At 36.2% G+C, this 19,309-nt stretch overlaps 1 protein-coding gene and 3 pseudogenes across 1 annotated transcript; 3 read left to right on the plus strand and 1 right to left on the minus strand.

The window, feature by feature from the left end:
• Positions 1–376: 376 nt before the first annotated feature.
• On the minus strand, positions 377–16,025 carry LOC149033968 (uncharacterized). Its single transcript, XM_089193241.1, has 2 exons — positions 15,507–16,025; positions 377–2,047 (listed from the first exon to the last, which is right to left on the minus strand). The coding sequence occupies exons 1-2, from the start codon at positions 15,858–15,860 to the stop codon at positions 1,376–1,378; spliced, it is 1,026 nt and encodes a 341-aa protein (XP_089049367.1). The 5' UTR covers positions 15,861–16,025; the 3' UTR covers positions 377–1,375.
• Positions 2,466–4,350, plus strand: LOC149033969 (uncharacterized; annotated as a pseudogene).
• On the plus strand, positions 11,626–12,792 carry LOC149033970 (uncharacterized; annotated as a pseudogene).
• Positions 13,401–14,445, plus strand: LOC149033971 (uncharacterized; annotated as a pseudogene).
• Positions 16,026–19,309: the final 3,284 nt, after the last annotated feature.

Consider the following 19,309-nt stretch of genomic DNA (forward strand, 5'->3'; position numbering starts at 1 on the left):
TTTTCTATTAAACTGGTTCGTTTTTAAGTTATTTATTAATGCTGTAATTTTTTTCTCGCCGCCCTCGAAGAAGTTGGTGAAGACTGGGCTCCAGTATCCGTTCTCGTAACTTTCCAGAGTTACAAGAGTTTATTTCGAGGTTTGCCAAAAGGATTTTGCCATGGAAGGAGCAATCAGAGTAAATTTGCCACCAGTATCACTGAAGATGAGTACTTTTTCATCTTTAACATTTGTTTTTTCAAGAATCAGTTTACATTTTGTTGTGGCGACATTTAATGTAAACAATAGCGAAACTGATTTGTGCAGGAGTATGCTCTGTAGTAGTCTTACATTTCAAAATGATCAATCGATCTCTTCTTACACTTGCAAGAAAGAATCCGTAGTGTCTGATTTTTATTGATTTGTCAATTAAAATACGCTACAATTTATACAAATAAACAATAATAGGCTAACTGATCGTTGTTGGATAAAAGAGCTTATGACATGACATGTCGATAAAGCCCGACAAAGTTGGTTAACAGTTTAATTAGCATGCTTTATTACAACTTTTGTTTTACTTTTTACATATTTTGTATTGACTGTTGCAGATTCCTTACTACCACATCTGCCACGTAGGTAAGATGATTGGAAAAAAGAATTGTATTGTGTTTGTTTTAAATCTTGTTTACAGTCAATGTCTGAAACAAGAACTTTTGCATTAGCTTAGTCTGTCGGACTTAACTATACAGGTATCACATGGTAACTTTTGAAAGTAAATTAGTGCGTAAAAGAGCTGTAAGTAACTGATGAGAATCAGTAAAATGTAACAACGACAATAACAACAACAACAATTTATATTGTTTTTACCCTTTCACTCCCAAGATCTAATTAGTAATTCTCCTTACTATCTGCCATACAATTCTTATGATGTTAGTTCAGAGAGTTTGGTATTGCATCAACTAATAATCCACACAGTGATATTCTTCTCTATTCTCATCACCTACCTGCTTGATATTGTATTGATATTGTAAGGAGAAATTCTGTCTTAGTCACATGTGGGAGTGAAAGGGTTAAGACTGATCTGTACAAGACCATAAATACGTCGAAAAGTGGCGACCACATCTAGCCGAGCTACAGTAGACATCTCTTTTAACTCTCTCTCAGAAAGAGCAATTAATTAATTAAAATATGCAGCTTTATTCAGTATTATTTAAAACAAATGCAGATAAGACAGTGCAAAGAACCGACCTGGGATACTAACCTAAATTCTCACAAAATGTAAGGGCTGAAATTTGTTCCATACTAGAGATCGAAAAAGATATTTTATCTTCTTACTGTTAGAGTTGAGCAGTTTAATATCCTATCAATTTTTGACGACGGAGAACACCGAAAAAAGCTAAAAGAAGGGGTTACATTCTGGCCATAAACCAAAAATGTGCAGTTTATATATCACTTCCCAGTACACGGCCTTCATGAAATTTTCGTCGTTTGATCGAGCGGCAGCTATGCATTTATCAGATATGTCAAAAAAGTTTTCAAACAGATTTGAACATCGAGCATGGTTTCGCCTCACTAGATTAATCACAAATGGGTCGTGACGTGCACTTTGCAAATTCGGCTCATCTGGAAGGAGCTGATTAACAGGACAATACTCTGCACATGCGCCGAGAAACGTGGACGATCCGTTTCCCGAACGATCATTACAAAACATCATGTTGCAATTTTGACAAGTGCTTTTTGCCGAATCATAGTTGGCTCCGTAAAATGCTTCAAATAACCAGTTTTGCTGATCTGGAATATTTAGAGGCTGGAAAAGTACTATTGCTTTTCCAAGACTCTGTTTAAGATTCATGATTCTATGAAACAAACAAATAGGCCTTAAGAAATGACTTACAGCTATTGAGGCCCCAATAAAAGACCTGCCTGTGTGTGACACCCTTACTAAAACTTTGGGTTTGAAAGTGTTTTTTCTTGGAAGTCTTCTTAGGTAGTCTTTCGCCATCCTCATTACACGGTTGGCATGGTCTGTGCTTCCTCTATCACCGTGATCATCCGTAATGTCACTGAACTGGAATATAAATAGAAACAAAGAACCGTTAACTGTCACCTTCCTCTCTTCTGGCACGGTAATTTTTACGATCAGTAAGGTGAATCTTATGTTTGTTTTCAGTGTAGTTGTATGGATATTCTTTTTTGATAAATAAGTGATCCAAAATCCTGCGTTTTTTGTGTATGTTTTTATGTTACCTATTGTTTGCGCAATTGTCTTGGAGGCTAATTTCTACGTAAAGTTGTTGATGTCTCTAACAAAAGCTGTCGTGAATAGCTTCGATGAATGTAACGTCTTTGAGAATGCTGCTCATTTATCCGTTATTGTATATCATAATAAGCTTAATGATAGCGATGATGAAGCATTTTCAATAAATACAGTCTGTAACTGTAGATCTCGATACGACAAATTTGTTTATTTAATCGCCCTCGTTCACATGGTATTCGTGTTTGTGATCGTGAGCCCAGCAAATACCAAAGAAAATAATTTCTCGTATTTTGAAGAAATCCTGGAAGGTAAGACGTTTACTTTGAACCCACATCAGAAAAAGCATACCGAAGTCTTCCCGAATGCATCTTTTTACAAATAAAGCTCGTGAAAAAATATATGCACATGGAATCAGATGAGAATTAAGGAACAACGAAATATTCCTATTCTGCAGTTAGGGGAAAATATCGAAAGTCTAACAAATACAGGATACTGAAAACGCAGAACTAATATCCACAAGTAATAAAAAGTCCAAAGCCAAAGCAGTCGAATGCATGGAGGTCTAATTCAGTAACAATTTTTTATAAAAATCTGAACCACAGGGTAAATCATTTTAAGTCCAAGCTGTCTGGGGATATAGAGACAAACCCTGGTCCTGTTATTAATTCTACAAAAACAATTCAAGCTCCTCTTAGTCAAGACAATGTGGCAAGGGTTGGGCTAAATGCTGGTACACAGTGTGTAGGGAGAATGGTATTGTATCCTCAATGGACTTAGTAAATATCAAGAGCATTGGTAATGAATTGTATTCTGGTCTATCTAGTCTATCCAGGCAATTCTAGTTACTGTTAACAGAAGTACCTGAAATGATGATAGTGTTTAATATTAATTATCAGCTTCAATATAGTCCAAGCTATACTGGTACTATACATGGTACTTGTGAAGTACAATATTACAATTATTATATGTCATTTGCTAATGCTATGCAGGCTTTGCTAGGACGAAATTATAATTCCTTTTTTTTAACAATTCTTAGTACTACAGTTGGTTTTTACGGTAATTGTGATGGTAAGTTTAAGATATTTGATTTTCATGGTAGAGATTGATATGGTATGCCCCACCCTCAAGGAACTTATGTATTGTCAGAAGTTAACACCTTAAATAAGCTGATAAACTATATTCAAGGTCCTTATCAAAATCCAAATGTTTTATTTGGACTCAAAGGTGTACATATTAATGAAAAACAAGGTGATATGACAGATATTTCTGATCAACAGTTGTCAGCTGTCCCCCTCAAAGCAAATCATGCAGATGCTGAAATTACAACCATTCATATTCCCTGTTGTGCCACATCTTTTTAAGGCATTTGTTTTTCCATTTTCAAATATTGTGAGTATTGGAATTCACAGATGCTAGATAGAATCACTGACCATGCAAACAAGTTTTACAAAGAAAAACTCATGGTGATAACCATCCACTGACTATTAACAATTTCCCAAGGACACTTCAAATATATGATGCAGATATTAATATTGCCTTTAATTTGGAGAAACAAGGCAAATTATTGCTTTAGAAGTTAATCACAGATAATACTAAGGATAATACCGGGTTTTAATATGGATTTCAAATTATTGCTTCAGCTGTATTTTTCAGCACAATAATATGAAAACAAAAGCAAAAAGTGTTAAGTACTTTATTGTAAGATTCAGTCCTAATGGCACACTTGATATATTTGAAAAAAGGAATGACATAGATATTCTTATTCAGTTATTAGGGGATATTGTAAAAAAAAAGGACAATCCCAGAGTAAAGATGTAGAATACTGCATTAAATTTATATGTTGTTCAACTAATTTGTCAAATGCTGGAAGACAAAAGGTAATGGCAAAACATAAGTCTTATAGTCAGAAAGAACTACATGCAAAAAGGAAAAAAGAAAGCTACGCCCAAATGGAAACTGCCATGAAAAAAAAAGTTTTGTCTGCTAAAACAATATGGTACAAGTCCGTGGATCCTGCAGAAAAAGAAAAGCTTTTGTCTCACAGAGCTAAATGGTATAAATCACTGGATCCTAAAGAAAAAGAAAAGCTTTTGTTCAAATCAGCAGCATGGTAGAAATCACTTGGTTCTGTGGAAAAACAAAATCTTTTGTCTAGCAGAGCAATTTGGTATAAATCACTGGATACTGCATGAAAGTAAAATAGAGCAGAATGGTTTAACTTGCTTTATTCTGCACAAAAACAAAAAAAAAGCAGAATGGTATAAGTCATTGAATCCTGAAGAAAAAGAAACACTTTTGTCTGGCAGAGCAGAATGGTATAAAACACTGGATCCTGCAGACAAAGATAAGATTATATCAAAAGTCCAAGGTAATAAAGAAGCCTATAGAAACTCAGTTCAATATGATTTAGATCAGAAGATCACACCTTTTCAAACTAGAGGAAGGTCCATATTATATTTGCTCTGTTTGTAATAGAACACTATAGAGAAAAACTGTTATCCAGTTAAAAAAACAAATGTACAATACTCACCAAGCACTATTTACTGACATTAAGTCATTTGATGAAAATCAGTTCATTTGTACTGTCAATGTCAAGCTGTATGTAACAAATTACATGTTGATGAACTATCACCAGAGTTGTCCATTCTAGAGAAGCTTGAACAGATATACCACAGAGAATAGTGTTTGAAAAATTGAGTCATGTCCAAAGGTCAACAAAGAAAGATTATAGTTGCAATCTGTTATATACCAGTTGAATATGATTAAACATGCAATATATTACCACATCCCCCTGAAAGATCTGGAATAATACAGTCGAAACTGAAAAGAAAATTGGAATTTAGAGGTCATGTCTATTTTCAAGCAGTGCACCCACAAGTAGTAGATGACAACTTTTTTTGAAATAGCTGTATGCCCCTGGCCAGACTTGAGCTCACTATTTCATTATACTAGTCCGACACCCGTAGTATCACTACACTTGATTTAAAAAATCCAGTACCATCCAGGTATCCCAGTTACCCTGCTCACAGGGTTTAGTTTCACATTACAAATGAAATATTTGGTCTCTCTGCTGTGAAAACCACTCCATCGCTTGCTCGTCCAGTTCGGGACACTTAGGAGTGGAACAGCCCATTTTTGCACGTTTTGCAGACATCTCAAGCTTGCCAGAAAGAATAGTCGCCTGGTCTCGTCTCCAGCGTCGCACCATGGACTCGCTAAGTCCATAATCTCGAGCGATTTTCGAACTGTTTTCTACAGCTTTAGCCTCCGCGATAACTTTTATCCTGAAACCCATAGTATACGAAGAGCGGCGTGCTTTTGGCATGATGAGAAAAATAAACGTGACGAAAGAGATACTCGATTGAAACGTTTGTCAGGTTAGAGTAACAGTTGTGTTTCTGCAGTCGCGTAGTAGTATTTAAGAGAGGATGTCAGCACCCATCGAACAAATTTGAAATATTGTGACAAGTCGCCCAAAATTCGTTTTCTCTCCTACTTTCATATTTTTAGCCCAATATGTTCTAATAATTGTGGTGTAGTTTTTTTGCGAAAATATATTTTAGTTTTCGAGGAATGACTTTTTTCGTTCGACCGCTCAAATATGCAAATTTTCACCGTGAATATTACCCGAGTTGTGTGACATCATGTAACGAATGTACTAGACCTACGGTATTTCTATAAACATAATCCTTTGTTTTATCATCTAAACTTAATCCCCTGTCGTTATTGAAGCTGCCAAAGAAATATTTATTTTTTGGTGAATATTTTTGTCCGACATACTTTTCCCATGTCGAAAAGTAGCATCAAAACAAAGACAGTTTTAACAATGACCGATATGACACAATCTACTGAGCTTCATGCTTTTAAAAGACCAAAGGATGGTTATAAAGTTACTGTAAAAATTTCCTTGTGTATTTGTGTTGTTCTATCTTGAGCCGAACTCAAAGTCCGGCAAAATTTACTTTATAGCGACTATGAAATGTACATGGTGCGCCTACTTGTCGCCACCGTTAATTAGCATAAATCACTCCAATTTGTAAAAAATTCTATCACTCTTACCTTGTTTATTTATGATTTTATTAGCTGTTTCGATTATTATATTACGCCTGGGTATTACTTTTTGACAGGAGCTCAGGTTTTGCGTTGAGTTTCCCCCTCCCTCATTTATATCATAAGCTAGTCACGCAATAGTTGATACCGACACAAGTGAATATTTACCATTTATAAAGATCTTTGTTTACGTTGAATTTAAAATATTAAAATATGTGCTTTCTTCACTAATCGTTGTTTCAGCAGCAGTGAAGCAGTTAAAAGCGGGTTGTTGCTTCAACGCTACTGAAATTTTTAGTATTCAGACAGGCGAGCAAAGCGTGATGCTCTGGGAATAAAAACTTTTTGGGGCCTTTTACATGATATCCGAATAAGTTTTGTACAAGAACGAGTTCATACCGGTTGCCACATAATAACCTGCGTAAAATTTATTCGAAATGATTCATTTCTGAGTGAGTCTATTGGGGTTTTCATTACAGAACGAAACACTCATTCTGGACAACCTTTTCTACCTGTACAATGTAAACGCGGCACGGCTTTCGTATTGGTATGAAACCTCTGTAGGAGCGAGGGAAGCATTGAAAAAGACAGAAAAGGACATAAAGACTTATTTTTACAGGCTAATTATTGCCACTCCCACACAGATAAGACTAAAGCACCTTTTATAATTTTATCGCGGTCTATATATATATATATATATATATATATATATATATATATATATATATGTATATTATGAGAGGAAAAAACGACGCAACTACATTTCCCGACAAGCCTGTTTCGTGAATCGCTTCACTCTTCAGGGTTTTACACGCTTGCTAATTCCCCTATCAGCTTTTGGAATCGACTTAACCCTACCTTTACCATGGCCGGACATTTCTTTTGGCACCCTACATCTGTTATTGGAACCACGACTCCACCCAACACCGAAATTTGATTTGTGAGTGGGGCAATTTGTAAAATCATCGATATCTTTTGGCGTCTCGAAGATGCCGGCACGCGACAAAACAAGATCAACTTCATTTTCTGGATCTGAAAACTTGCAACCCCGCAAGTGACATGAAATGTCTTTTAAACAATCACGCAAGGGAACGACTTGGTCTTCTCGATAACTAAATCCACAAGTTCCACCAGCGAACGATTTAACTAAATAGCAAATCTCCATGTTAGCATGTAAGATGAGACGCTTATAAAACAGATCAGTTAGCTAATTAGTATGTAGCTTGTCAATCAAATTGACCACTGTAACCATATTTTGACTTCAGCCGGCAAAGGAATCAGGGATGGATCTGGACATTTTAGTTTTCTGAATGCAGTAATTCCTGAAAGGTTTTTCTAGATGTCATGCAAAGAGGAAAAAAAACCCATCTCTTGGTATTTCGGAGGTTGATTCATCTTTAAATTCATCTTTGAATTTCTGTGTTTTTTTTAAATTTCTCACGCAACTGATATAATAAGTTAAAGAAGATATATAAACTGGAACTCAAATCTGGCTAGAATGTGGTAGAGCATAATAAACGTGATCATCGAAACAGCTAATAAAATCACAAATAAACAAGATAAGAGTGTTATGTTGCAAATTGTACTGATTTATGCCAGTTAACGGTGGCGACAAGTAGGCGCACCAAGTTCATTTCATAGGTCGCTATCAAGTAAATTTTGCCAAACTTTGAGTTCGTCTCAAGATAGAACAACACAAATACACAAGGAAATTTTTACAGTAACTTTATAACCATCCATTTGTCTTATGAAAGCTTGAAGCTCAGTAGATTGTGTCATATCGGTCATTGTTAAAACTGTCTTTGTTTTGATGCTACTTTTCGACATAGGAAAAGTATGTCGGACAAAAATATTCACCAAAAAATAAATATTTCTTTGGCAGCTTCAATAACGACCGGTATGTTCACAGAACATACCGTAGGTCTAGTACATTCGATACATGAGGTCACACAACTCGGGTAATGTTCACGGTGAAAATTTACATATTTGAGAGGTCGAACGAAAAAAATTATTTCTCGAAAACTAAAAAATTTTTCTACAAAAAAACTACACCACAATAATAAGAACATATTGGGCTACAAAATATAAAAGTAGGAGGAAAAACAAATTTGGGTGACTTGCCGCTGTTTGTTTGATGCATGCTGACATTAGCTCTTAAATCTTCAATTCTTCGTTTTCGTGCCTAGTGCTCGTAGAGCCCAAGGCACCATGTTATCGTGCACACGTGTGTGTCCGTAACTCGAGTTTTTCTCGTATTCTCTCGCCAACAACCCGAGACCACTTTCGAGCAATGTTCGTCTGATTTTCGTATCCCGAGAAGACATGACTAATGGTAACTTTTTGCAACGATCGCTCCATGTGCTCACATTGCGCGTTTTTTCAACGACGTTGGTAAGGTTTCTATGTTTAAGATAAATTTATCTTACTTTCCTTCAAGAGCCAGGCTGAACTTTCGGTGGATTTTCAAAGAATTTGATCTTAAAGGCAACGTGAAGGGATTTTTCGGGAATTTTCTTGCTTTATCGGTAAAGAAACTGAAGAAAGTGTTGATGATTCTTCCCTCATTCAGTGGTAGTGGGCGAGCGTTTCTGCCGAATCCTGTCGTTATATGCCTTGTTTAGCGATCAGTAACTTCTACAGAATATGGAATTTCCATGCAAAAGTAGAAAATCCTATGATAAACAGCCAAAAGGTGTACTACGACGATCCTACTACGCTCGTTGGCGAGTGTTATAAACTCCCTCGGGAGTTCCAAACCTCGCTTTGGGGAGCCATAACTAACCTCCCTCGGGAGTGCTAAATGTTCCTTGGGGGAGCCATAACTAAACTCCCTCGGGAGTGCCAAACAAAATCCCTTCGGGGAGTCGTAAATTTATCAAAAGACAACAATGACCCAACTTCTTTGAAAGCACCAATCAAAGTTCAGTCTTGTTCTAATGAGTTACCAAAAAAATGTAAGCCATGTAATGAAAAACACAGACCCTCTCGACTATGTGTAAAACGTGCTAAATGCAGGATGAGAGAAAGAGAGCCGTCTCAGATCAAGATGAAAACTATTATTAATTTGCTCAAAAAGAAAAAGTCACAAGACAAATTCAAGAAAATGGTGTTGAAATGTGTACCTGTTTCATCTATTTTGTACAAAGTTGCAAAATATTTCAAGCATTGGAAAATGAAGTGTATTTGCAAAGAAAATAGTTTCTATAGTTCACATTTTAATGCATTTAAAGTTAAGGGAGAAAGATATTCTGTGGCTAAACGCAAAGTGTCATTATCAGGTGATGTTGAATTAAATCCTGGTCCTATGTTTGGGAATACTTTTGAAACCATTTCCTTTACCAACCAAAATTTTGTATTGTGATGTAGAATGCTTAGACATGGATTACAGCCATTAGATGTAGTTGGTGAAGGTGATTGTTTATTTAAATCAATATCGCATCAGTTATATAGTGATTCAAACCATTGTGCTGAAATTAGAGCAACAGCTGTGAGATTCTTATCTGATAATTTTGATTGGTTCATAGAAAGTGTAGTAAGCACTTCATGGAATCAATATCTGTGTAATATGTCACACCAAGGTACGTAGGCTGATAACATTGTTATACAAGCAATTTCTGACTCAATGCAATTAAAAATGAATATAGTAGAATCAAGAATCAACTTTCAGAGAAACAACAATAATTGAGCCAACACTTTGTAATGATGCTGAAAATATCCAGTCAGTATATATAGACCATATAGGAGATATGCATTATGTATCCAGATGTCCAGTCTCACCTTTAGGAAATTCTACTGATATAGAACAAGAAAAATCGGGCGAGCATATTCATTTATCGCCAAAAAGCAAAAGACAAAATAGAGCTGCATATATGAAAGATATAGAAAAGCTACTGGTTCTCCTGAGAAAAGAGCAAAGCTCAATGAAAAAAAAAACATTAAAAAACATAAATAAAAAATAAAACATTATAAAACATTACAGTGAACTTTTAATGCTATTTACTCCATGGAGAAATGAGGAAACTGATTTACTAGGAAACTTTGCATCATTTGAAGATAGATGTATGGTTCTATCCAATGTTATTAAAGAACAAATGAAACAATATGCTGTTTTGTAATGAAGATTTCAATGAAATCCAGCAACAAATAAATCAAATAGAGGACAGATATGCTGATATAGCTCCCTGCACACAAAATATAGAACGACAACATCAGGCAGAAGGGGACCAGGTTTTACATCCTTATTTTAGTGGCAATTATAATCTTTCAGATGATTGAGGAATACCATCCGTAGACAATAGTGAACCACTGACAATGAATGAATTACCAGATGATGAATACAGGCATATGGTACAAACTTTGAATAAAGAACAAAAAGAATTTTTCAATCATGTATTGCATCTGATTAAGACCTCTGAAGAACCATTTTACTGTTTTCTTAGTGGTGTTGCAGGTATTGGTAAATCACATGTCACATTAAGCCTTATATCAGGCTGCATTGAAGTATTACAATACTAGACCTGGCATCGATTTTTTCACAAACAAAAGTATTGATGCTAGCACCTACTGAAAAAGTGACATATAACATTAAGGGAAATACCATACATAGTGCTCTTGCAATACCAGCAAGTCAGTCATTAAGAAACTACTAAAGCCTTGACTCAAGTAGACTTAACACAATACGATGCCAACTAGTTGGAATTAAACTGATATTTATTGATGAGATATCTATGGTGGGAAATACCATGTTCACTGTTCAAATAAACAGAAGACTCAAAGATATCAAAGGTAGTTCATTACCTTTTGGTGCAGTCAGTATAGTTGCTATTGAAGATTTATTCCAGTTACAACCAGTGATGGATGGTCATATATTCAAGAACATGAACAATGATGAATATGGAATTCTTGCTCCTAGTGTGTGGCAAGAGCTTTTCAAAATGTTTGAACTGAAACAAATAATGAGGCAAAGGGAAAGCAAAGAATTTGCTGAGCTATTAAACAGAGTAAGAGAAGGTAATCATACAAATGAAGACATTGCAAAATTAAGGACTCGCTGCATTGCACTAAGTAATCCAAACTATCCAAAAGATGCACCACATTCGTTTATCCAAAATTCAAAAGTGGATGATTTTAACTGCAAAGCTCACAATGCTCTTACAGGTATGAAATATTCTATCAAAGCTCATGATAGTGCAGTTGGAGCTGAATCAAAAGAGCTTAGAGACAAAATATTGAAACAGATACTGAGCGATCCTTGGAAGACTAAACAATTACACTCAATATTACACTTAGCAATTGGAGAAAGAACTGAGATATCTCTGAATACAAGGACAGATGATGGCATGACTAATGGTGCAGGAAATGTTATTAAACTGATGCAAATACATAATACTGATAAGCCTTCAGGGATGATATGGGTACAGTTTGATCATGCAGATGTATGAGTAAAGACAAGGAATAAGAACAGACAGTTGTATATTAATGGCATTGAACCAACATGGACACCAATTAAGCCTACTGGTACACATTTTGCTGTTAACAGATCCAAGTCAGTGCATTTTGTGCAAAAACAATTTCCATTGAGACCTGCTGCTGCAAAAACTATTCATAGATCTCAAGGTGATACTGAAACAAAGATTGTAGTAAATTTTGAGACAAGAAGGGCAATTCCTCACATACATTATGTAGGATTAAGTAGAGTAACAACTATTGATGATCTCTAAGTGACTGACCTGCGTGAGAATAAAGTAGCTGTTAGTGATGATGTGCGGACAGAAATGCATCGATTGAGAACTGAAGGACAATTGACATTTGCAGTAAACCCATTATATAATGTACCAGAAATTAGTTTGAAAATATGTTATCTTAATGCCAGGTATTTGCATAAGCATATCAAAGATGTATGTGCAGATCTCAACTACTCCAGTACTGATGTACACATTTTTGCTGAAAGCAGGTTCTGCAACTTGGATGATGATAGTTTGTATAATCTAACGCATGATAACAAATACAGCATATTCAGGAATGATGCACCAGCAAGAAATCCTTCCAATATAAGACCATATGGAGGAACTGTAGCTTATAGTTGTCTTGACTACTATCCAGGATATCCATATTGTGCTAATACAAATGGCATAGAAATAACAGTTCTAAGATTTATTGTTATACCACATATTTCAATAATTGGAATATATAGGTCTCCTGCACAATCAATAGAACAGTTATGTGCTGTACTTCAGAGTATTTTAGATTCACTTCAAACAGAAGTCAATCTTTTTATTGGTGATTTCAATATTAACTGGTTCGATGTTGCTAGTTGTTTGCCACTCTACAATTTCTTTATAAATAACATGGTTAAAGACAATTAGTTAAATGTACCACCACAGATAACAATACTTTCATTGATCATATATACACCAACCTACTTGAATCGCAAATTACATTTCAAATTTTAGAAAGTTACTTTTCAGATCACAAAGGAATTTATGCAATACTAAACTGTTTTTGAATTTATCATAGGCTTAAAATAAATGATTAACACTTTCTAGTCATGATAATACTGTAGCTTTTGATTAAAATTTGCATCGTTGTTATTTTCAAGACATCTGCACAATTTTTATGGTTACATACTTTTGAAAAATGGAAAATCCTTTAGCATCTTCGTAAGTATTATTTTGATGAGTTTTCTTTGTTGATTTTAGTATGTCAGAATTATTATTTAAATTACTTAAATTTTTTTTTTAATTATTAATTAACCACTGCATTCTTTTTTTAACAGATCATCTTCAATGAAACAAACCAACGGCAATGATTCTCAAGGTATTTTATGCCATTCTTTTCATCATAAAACTCATCAATAACTTTATATAATATACAAATTAATTTTTGTGCCTAGTGCTCGTAGAGCCCAAAGCACCATGTTATCGTGCATACGTGTGTGTCCATAACTCGGGTTTTTTGCGTATTCTTTTTTTTAGATGTTGAAATACAGGGATATCTACAATCCTTAAGCCTGATAATAAACACTAAAAAGAAGCAAACCCCATACTTTGACTTCATCTTGCAAACAAGTGATACCAACAAAGTCAGGGGAATATGTTACAAACCGTAACAAAGAAAGAACCTCCTTGAACCATTCCATAAAAAATCTCCTGTCAAAATTACTGAGACAAAGAGGATCTCTACAACTAGCTTTTCTACAACTAATGAAGAATTCAAAATCACAAAAAAATCTAAAATCATGCCAACTACTGCAAAATTCTGCTATAATTCACATGTTTCCTCATCTATGCTAACAATTAATGAGGCACTTGAAGCCGACGAATACAAAACAGTGAATGTAACTGGTAAAAAATTTTGAATAAAAAAGATCAGATCCAACTAGTTTTCAAGAACAACAAACAACTCAGAAAAGTTGACTGTTTGATCGCTGACCAAACAGCATCAATTAAGGTGACACTATGGGAAGATGCAATACATGCTGTCAGCAGTGGAAAAACATACATCTTCACTGACCTCAAAGTGAGAGCATTCAACAATGTCAAATTTCTCAATACAAATCCCTTGACAACTATTGTGGAGACAGATGATATGTTTAAAGACATAAATCTTGTACCAGACGAACTGAATGACACTATTGCTGAAGGTCGTTGTGTTGGCTTTATTCTAAAAATCGCCAAATCATGCATTGTATGCAACAATACTTTATATGATGAAAATACCAAGAACAACAAAATCAGCCGTACTTCATGCTCAACTACTATGCTATCTTCAGAATGCCCCTCCAAACATGTGTGTACCCTGACAATAAAGTTGGCTGATGGTAAACTTCAGGCCTACACATGTATTAATAATGCACTACAAAGTTTTCTTGCATCTATTGAGAAGAGCACTAGTTTGGACAATATCGCAAAAGACCAATTAGAAGATTTGTTCCTAAATGCTGGCACAGTAAAGATGGTTGTAGATAATTCTATGCATGTCGTAGATCAGTTTCTTCCAAAAGCCATATAGAACAACTTTCCTAATACAAACTCTTTCACAGCTATTCTTGAGATGAAAGATTTGTTTTAAGACATCAACCTCATTTACCAAAGGAATTGAATGACACTCTTGCTGAAGGCAGTTGTGTTGACTTTATTTTTGAAAATTACTAAATCATGCGTTGTATGCAACATTACTTATATGATGAAAATGCTAAAACCTGCAAACGTACTTGACTTTGTAAACTATACAACGTATACAACATCAAACTTGTGTTTGCACAATTTCAGGTGCCAAATTATACACGACAAGCCTGATGCTGTAAAGTGAAGTTTGAGTCTGGTCAAATTTCTACTTGACGACCATAAGACTCTTCTTACAAGTCTAATAGTTTATAGCATAATTACTATTAATAGAAAGTACCATTACATGTTTTTATTACTTAGTTCTTGTTCAATTATGAATTGTTACAATTGATACTTATTTCACAATAAAGTTTCATGTTGTTGTAACAAAATTTATCATAAAAGTTTATAGCATAATTACTATTAATAGAAAGTACTATTACATGTTTTTATTACTTAGTTCTTGTTCAATTATGAATTGTTACAGTTGATACTTATTTCACAATAAAGTTTCTTGTTGTTGTATCATGTCATTGCAGATGATACTATTTTTCATATCACAAGGCACATGTAGTCATAGACTGCCTATTTTTTTTCTTTTGTGTTTATTCTCATTCATTAGCTTTTGAGTTCATTGAGCCATTTCCCAATTTTATCCCTGAGGTTCGCTCACTCAAATGGCCGGTTATAATCAAGAATTTCGCTCTCGGCTTATAGCCGATGGTTTTGCTTTTTCTTTTGGATAACACGAGTCTGTTGGAAGGTCTCTAACTTTTAGAGTCTCGGCTTATAGGTGAAGAAACACGGTAGATATTACTAGAAGAGGGTCACAATTTTCTGCGAAATTCCGCTCAAGAACAGTGGAAATAGTTCCGAGTTTTTTTACTCTAATTAAAAAGACAATCTTGAGCGGCAACTCATACTGAATTCTATAATTCAGTTCGTAGTCCGGCTTTTCCTTTCCATAACATTCCTGCAAACCATTACCTTTGGTGTCAGCTACAGCGAGGTTAGATAAACAGTCAGCCAAGGTATGTTACAGCCTGACTCGGTGCAAATGACAATGGATGAAAACTCGGAAAAAACACACACACATATGCCGCTTATGTACTTACTATTTCCACGAGTTTGCTTCCTGGGTCGACTACGTGCTTTTGCTCTGGTAGTTTATTCATCTCTTCATTTGTCAAGCCGCCCCAAGCACCCACCACATTGAGGAGTTCGTCGATCTCTTCAAGCACGATAGCATATCCTAAATGAAACATCAAGTTCACCTTTAAACTCCAGTAGATGTCTCTAAAATATCCTCTCAGTCTCTCAAGTGATTCTTCAGAGAAATCACTTTCCCCGAGTATTTCAGTGAGCGGTATCAAAATTCTTTCACACATTTGCGCGACGTCTTTCTCAATCCTGCTCCCTAAGACTTTAATTCCTCGTGCAATTCGTTTTGTTAGGTACTCGACCTCCATTATGATACACGAGGGATCCTCGAGAGCCGAACTGTGCCAAAAAACCTTAAATTATATTGCAGCAAAGCAAAAATATATGTAAATTAGAGTTCACCCCCCGTTAGTTCTGAGCATGTTAAGAGATTTTACGCCTCAATAGATGAAGAACGATAGACTTAATATTTGGCCATAAAAGGCATAAGCTTTTGTCCAGCTGTTACCTGATGTAGTGTTACGTCATGAGATGCTCCAGTCAATCAATCAATCAATCAATAGTTATGACGAGGAACATCAAACTTTTTGGAAATTTTTCAAAAACGTTTTTTTTCTCCGGCGATATGTGTTTTAGAAACGTTACCAAAACATGATTTCAGTTGCCACGAAAGGCAGGTGAGGTTCAGCTGTCATCTGATAGGGTGTTGTGTTACGTTCTTGTAGAAGAGATGCCCAAGTTATGACGGGGAACTTTAAAATTTTATGAAACTTTTTCAAACAAGGTCCTTATGGCAGTTACAAATGATAATCATCGGTATTCCAAAAGAAATTTGCTTAGAACCAAAGGTTTTGATCAAAAACTAAACAGGAGGCTTAATCACAGACTTATGGTTAGCCTCTCACTAACATCCATGTTTATGCGGGTATCAGCGGCCATCCCGAGGGGTCGACCCCCGGGCACCCAGGGGCATTTGTCACAGCTGCCGTGACAAATACATGCTAAAGCCCCTCGGGTAGGGCAAAAAATTGGGACAAATACCCCCACCCCTCGAGCAACCTGGGCAACATATAGTCCGTGTTGCCTGTTCCTCGATGCAAAAGTACGAGTGATCATGGTTTACTGAAGCCACATCAGCACTAAAATCCACACAAGTCTCTATGGAGTCCTCAAATTCGAGCTTTCTGAGGCAAACTTTCTTGGCTTGCGGTTGTTCATCACACTGTCTCTTCCTATCGGCAAGACGCTTCGAATGCGAACTAACCGTATGAAATTGAAATCTCGATGTCGCTTTCCTTAAAATGCAATGAACAGATTCTTGGATCGCCGAGTGTCTTGAATTTTCTATCCGCTCGCTTACAGAAAACCTCCCACTTCTTACGCTCATTGGGCCTTGTAGGAAAGCAAAAATAACAGCGGATTACGTGCAAATCCCGTGGGTATGGCCCCGGGGTATTTTGCCAAAAACACAAAAGCGCTCTAATGCCCCGCGTGCGGGGCATGCCTTTGCTACAAATCCCCTGCTAAGCCCGTGGGTTGCCCTTGGGTTGCCCGAGGGTCGACCCCTCGGGATGGCCGCTGATACCCGCATTAGGATTCCAAACGATGTTTTACGTACAGAACAGCCATCGGTAGCATAGCCAGAAATTTCGAACCAAAGTGGGTGGTGCTTATTTCTGTTACGCGCCAGCACACATGACAGCCAGTCAAGGAAGCTAGCATGTGATTGGTCTATCTGTTAATATAAACACTTAAGTTAAACCAATATGGTGTCGCGTGAGAATCTTACTAGCGACTAAATACAGGAATGGCTCCGACTCGTGATTGGATGATAAAAATAGTAAAAGTTAAACTCCTTGCTCGTGAGTATGGTTAACCGCGTGTCTCGAAGCGGAACAATGAAATATCCATGTGAAAACGCCGATGAGTCAAACGAGAAATGGCTACTTTCATAATGAAGAGAAGGCAGAGTCTAGCTTGTTCAGCGAGGTCGTTCAGCGATATTCCGGCGATGAAAAAGTCATCCGCTGACAAGCTCCGCTGACAAAACTCATTTAGTCAGTTTAGGCGGACGACCAGAGACTGGAGCCATTCGTGTATTTCACCACAGACAGGAATGGCTCCAACTTATGCGTATATTAATTTTTTTTTCGTTTTAGCTAAATATTTCATACACCGAGATAAAAACTCAAAGAGCGATTTATTAGGTTCTTCTTAAGTTGAAGTCTACAGTGCTTGCAAATGAAGCCCTCTTTTATTACTACAGGGCTATATAGTTCCTAAGTTTTAAAATAATGCGGCAACTGCATCTCACGTTTGGAAAATCACGCAATGTTGCGTGACGCTGCGACCGATGTTAGTTTTAGTATGCTCGGCTGGAGAAATATGGCTTGGCCACAAATCGAGGTACTTTTTTAGCGTGGAAAACTGATTTTCTAGGTTATTGTTCACATGAAGGACAAATCCATTCATCGGGCTCTTCATCTGTTTTAAAACTACTGTTCGCACAGCGCTGCTCACTAGTTTAGTTTTAATTTCTTTTTTCAAAAACTGTTTAAAAAATTATTTAAAAATTATTGAAAAAAAATTGTTAAAATTGAGTTTGAGCTATTCCTGTCTGCGGTGAAATACAGGAATGGCTCCAGTCTCTGGTCGTGCGCGTGAACTGACTAAATGCATTTAGTCAGCGGAGTTAGTCATCAGATGACTTTTTCATCGCCGTAATATCGCTGAACAACCTCGCTGAACAAGCTAGACTCTGCCTTCTCTTCATTATGTAAGTAGCCATTTCTTGTTTGACTCATCGGTGTTTTCACGCCAAGGAATGAAGGTTTTTTACCCTATGACGCTTAAAACGTATATTTCTTGGTCCCCAAAGAAGTATGAAATGGGTATGGGTGGGATTTCTACTTTGTTACCAAGGGCATATCAGGGGAAGATTTAACTGTTCATTCAACATTGAATGCAAATGTGAAAATTTACATTAAAAAGAGTATGCTCTCCACTGTGTTTTCGTCATCACAATGAAGTTATTCATATTTTGATTATGGGGAAGCTACACTACCATGTTCTGGTTGTGGATTGGGAGGATTTGTAGTTGAGAAGGCTATAGAAAAACTGTACTGTTAGGGTCTTTGAGTTTCAAAAGCTGTAAATCCAGGCCAATTATTTCTACTAGATTAAGTACCTTCTGTGCTCGAATCTTTAGTTCTTTAAAGTTTCTGTTTGTGCTTATTTTGTTTTGAGGTCTGGAATTCCAGCTCCTCTGTGAATCCCCAAGTGTTCATTCTGTAACCTGTCAATGAACTTAGTTGTTGATTTCTCATTGTTCAGTTTTCTTGTTCTTTCCTTTTCTCTGGCATAATCTTTTTCAATCTCTGAAAGCATTTCTTTAGCCAGTTTCTCCTTTCCTTCCTCAAGATTTCCATATTTTGCTATCCAGTTACAGATTTCTTTTTCAAGTTTTGACTGAATGGCACACAGATCTACTTCCCACTTCTCCACCGAGATCACTTTACTTTTCAAAATACTCAGCCTACACAATTTTTCCTCATGTCCCTTTCTGTTTTTACAATTTCCTTTTCTGTTCAGAATCTGATTTGCGATTGAAGCCGCAGAACAGTACTTTGGAAGTCGGCCTTCAATTCAATCACCCTCTCAACTGATCTTGAACGCATGGCCAGGGATGATTCCATTTAACATGTCAATGTATGCAATGCTTGGGGTTTCTTTTTTCAATTTGTGCCACTGTATTAGT

This window comes from Pocillopora damicornis, chromosome 14, assembly GCF_964200805.1.
Source record: "Pocillopora damicornis chromosome 14, jaPocDami1.2, whole genome shotgun sequence".
NCBI lineage: Eukaryota > Metazoa > Cnidaria > Anthozoa > Scleractinia > Pocilloporidae > Pocillopora > Pocillopora damicornis.

What these genes read in the sequence shown, in the direction of transcription:
- LOC149033968 (XM_089193241.1), bottom strand. Translation starts at nt 15,860, where the DNA reads ATGGAGGTCGAGTACCTAACAAAACGAATTGCACGAGGAATTAAAGTC. An exon ending in GAAGCAAACTCGTGGAAATA is followed by an intron (nt 2,048 to 15,506) that starts GTAAGTACATAA and finishes TTTATATTCCAG; the next exon opens with TTCAGTGACATTACGGATGA.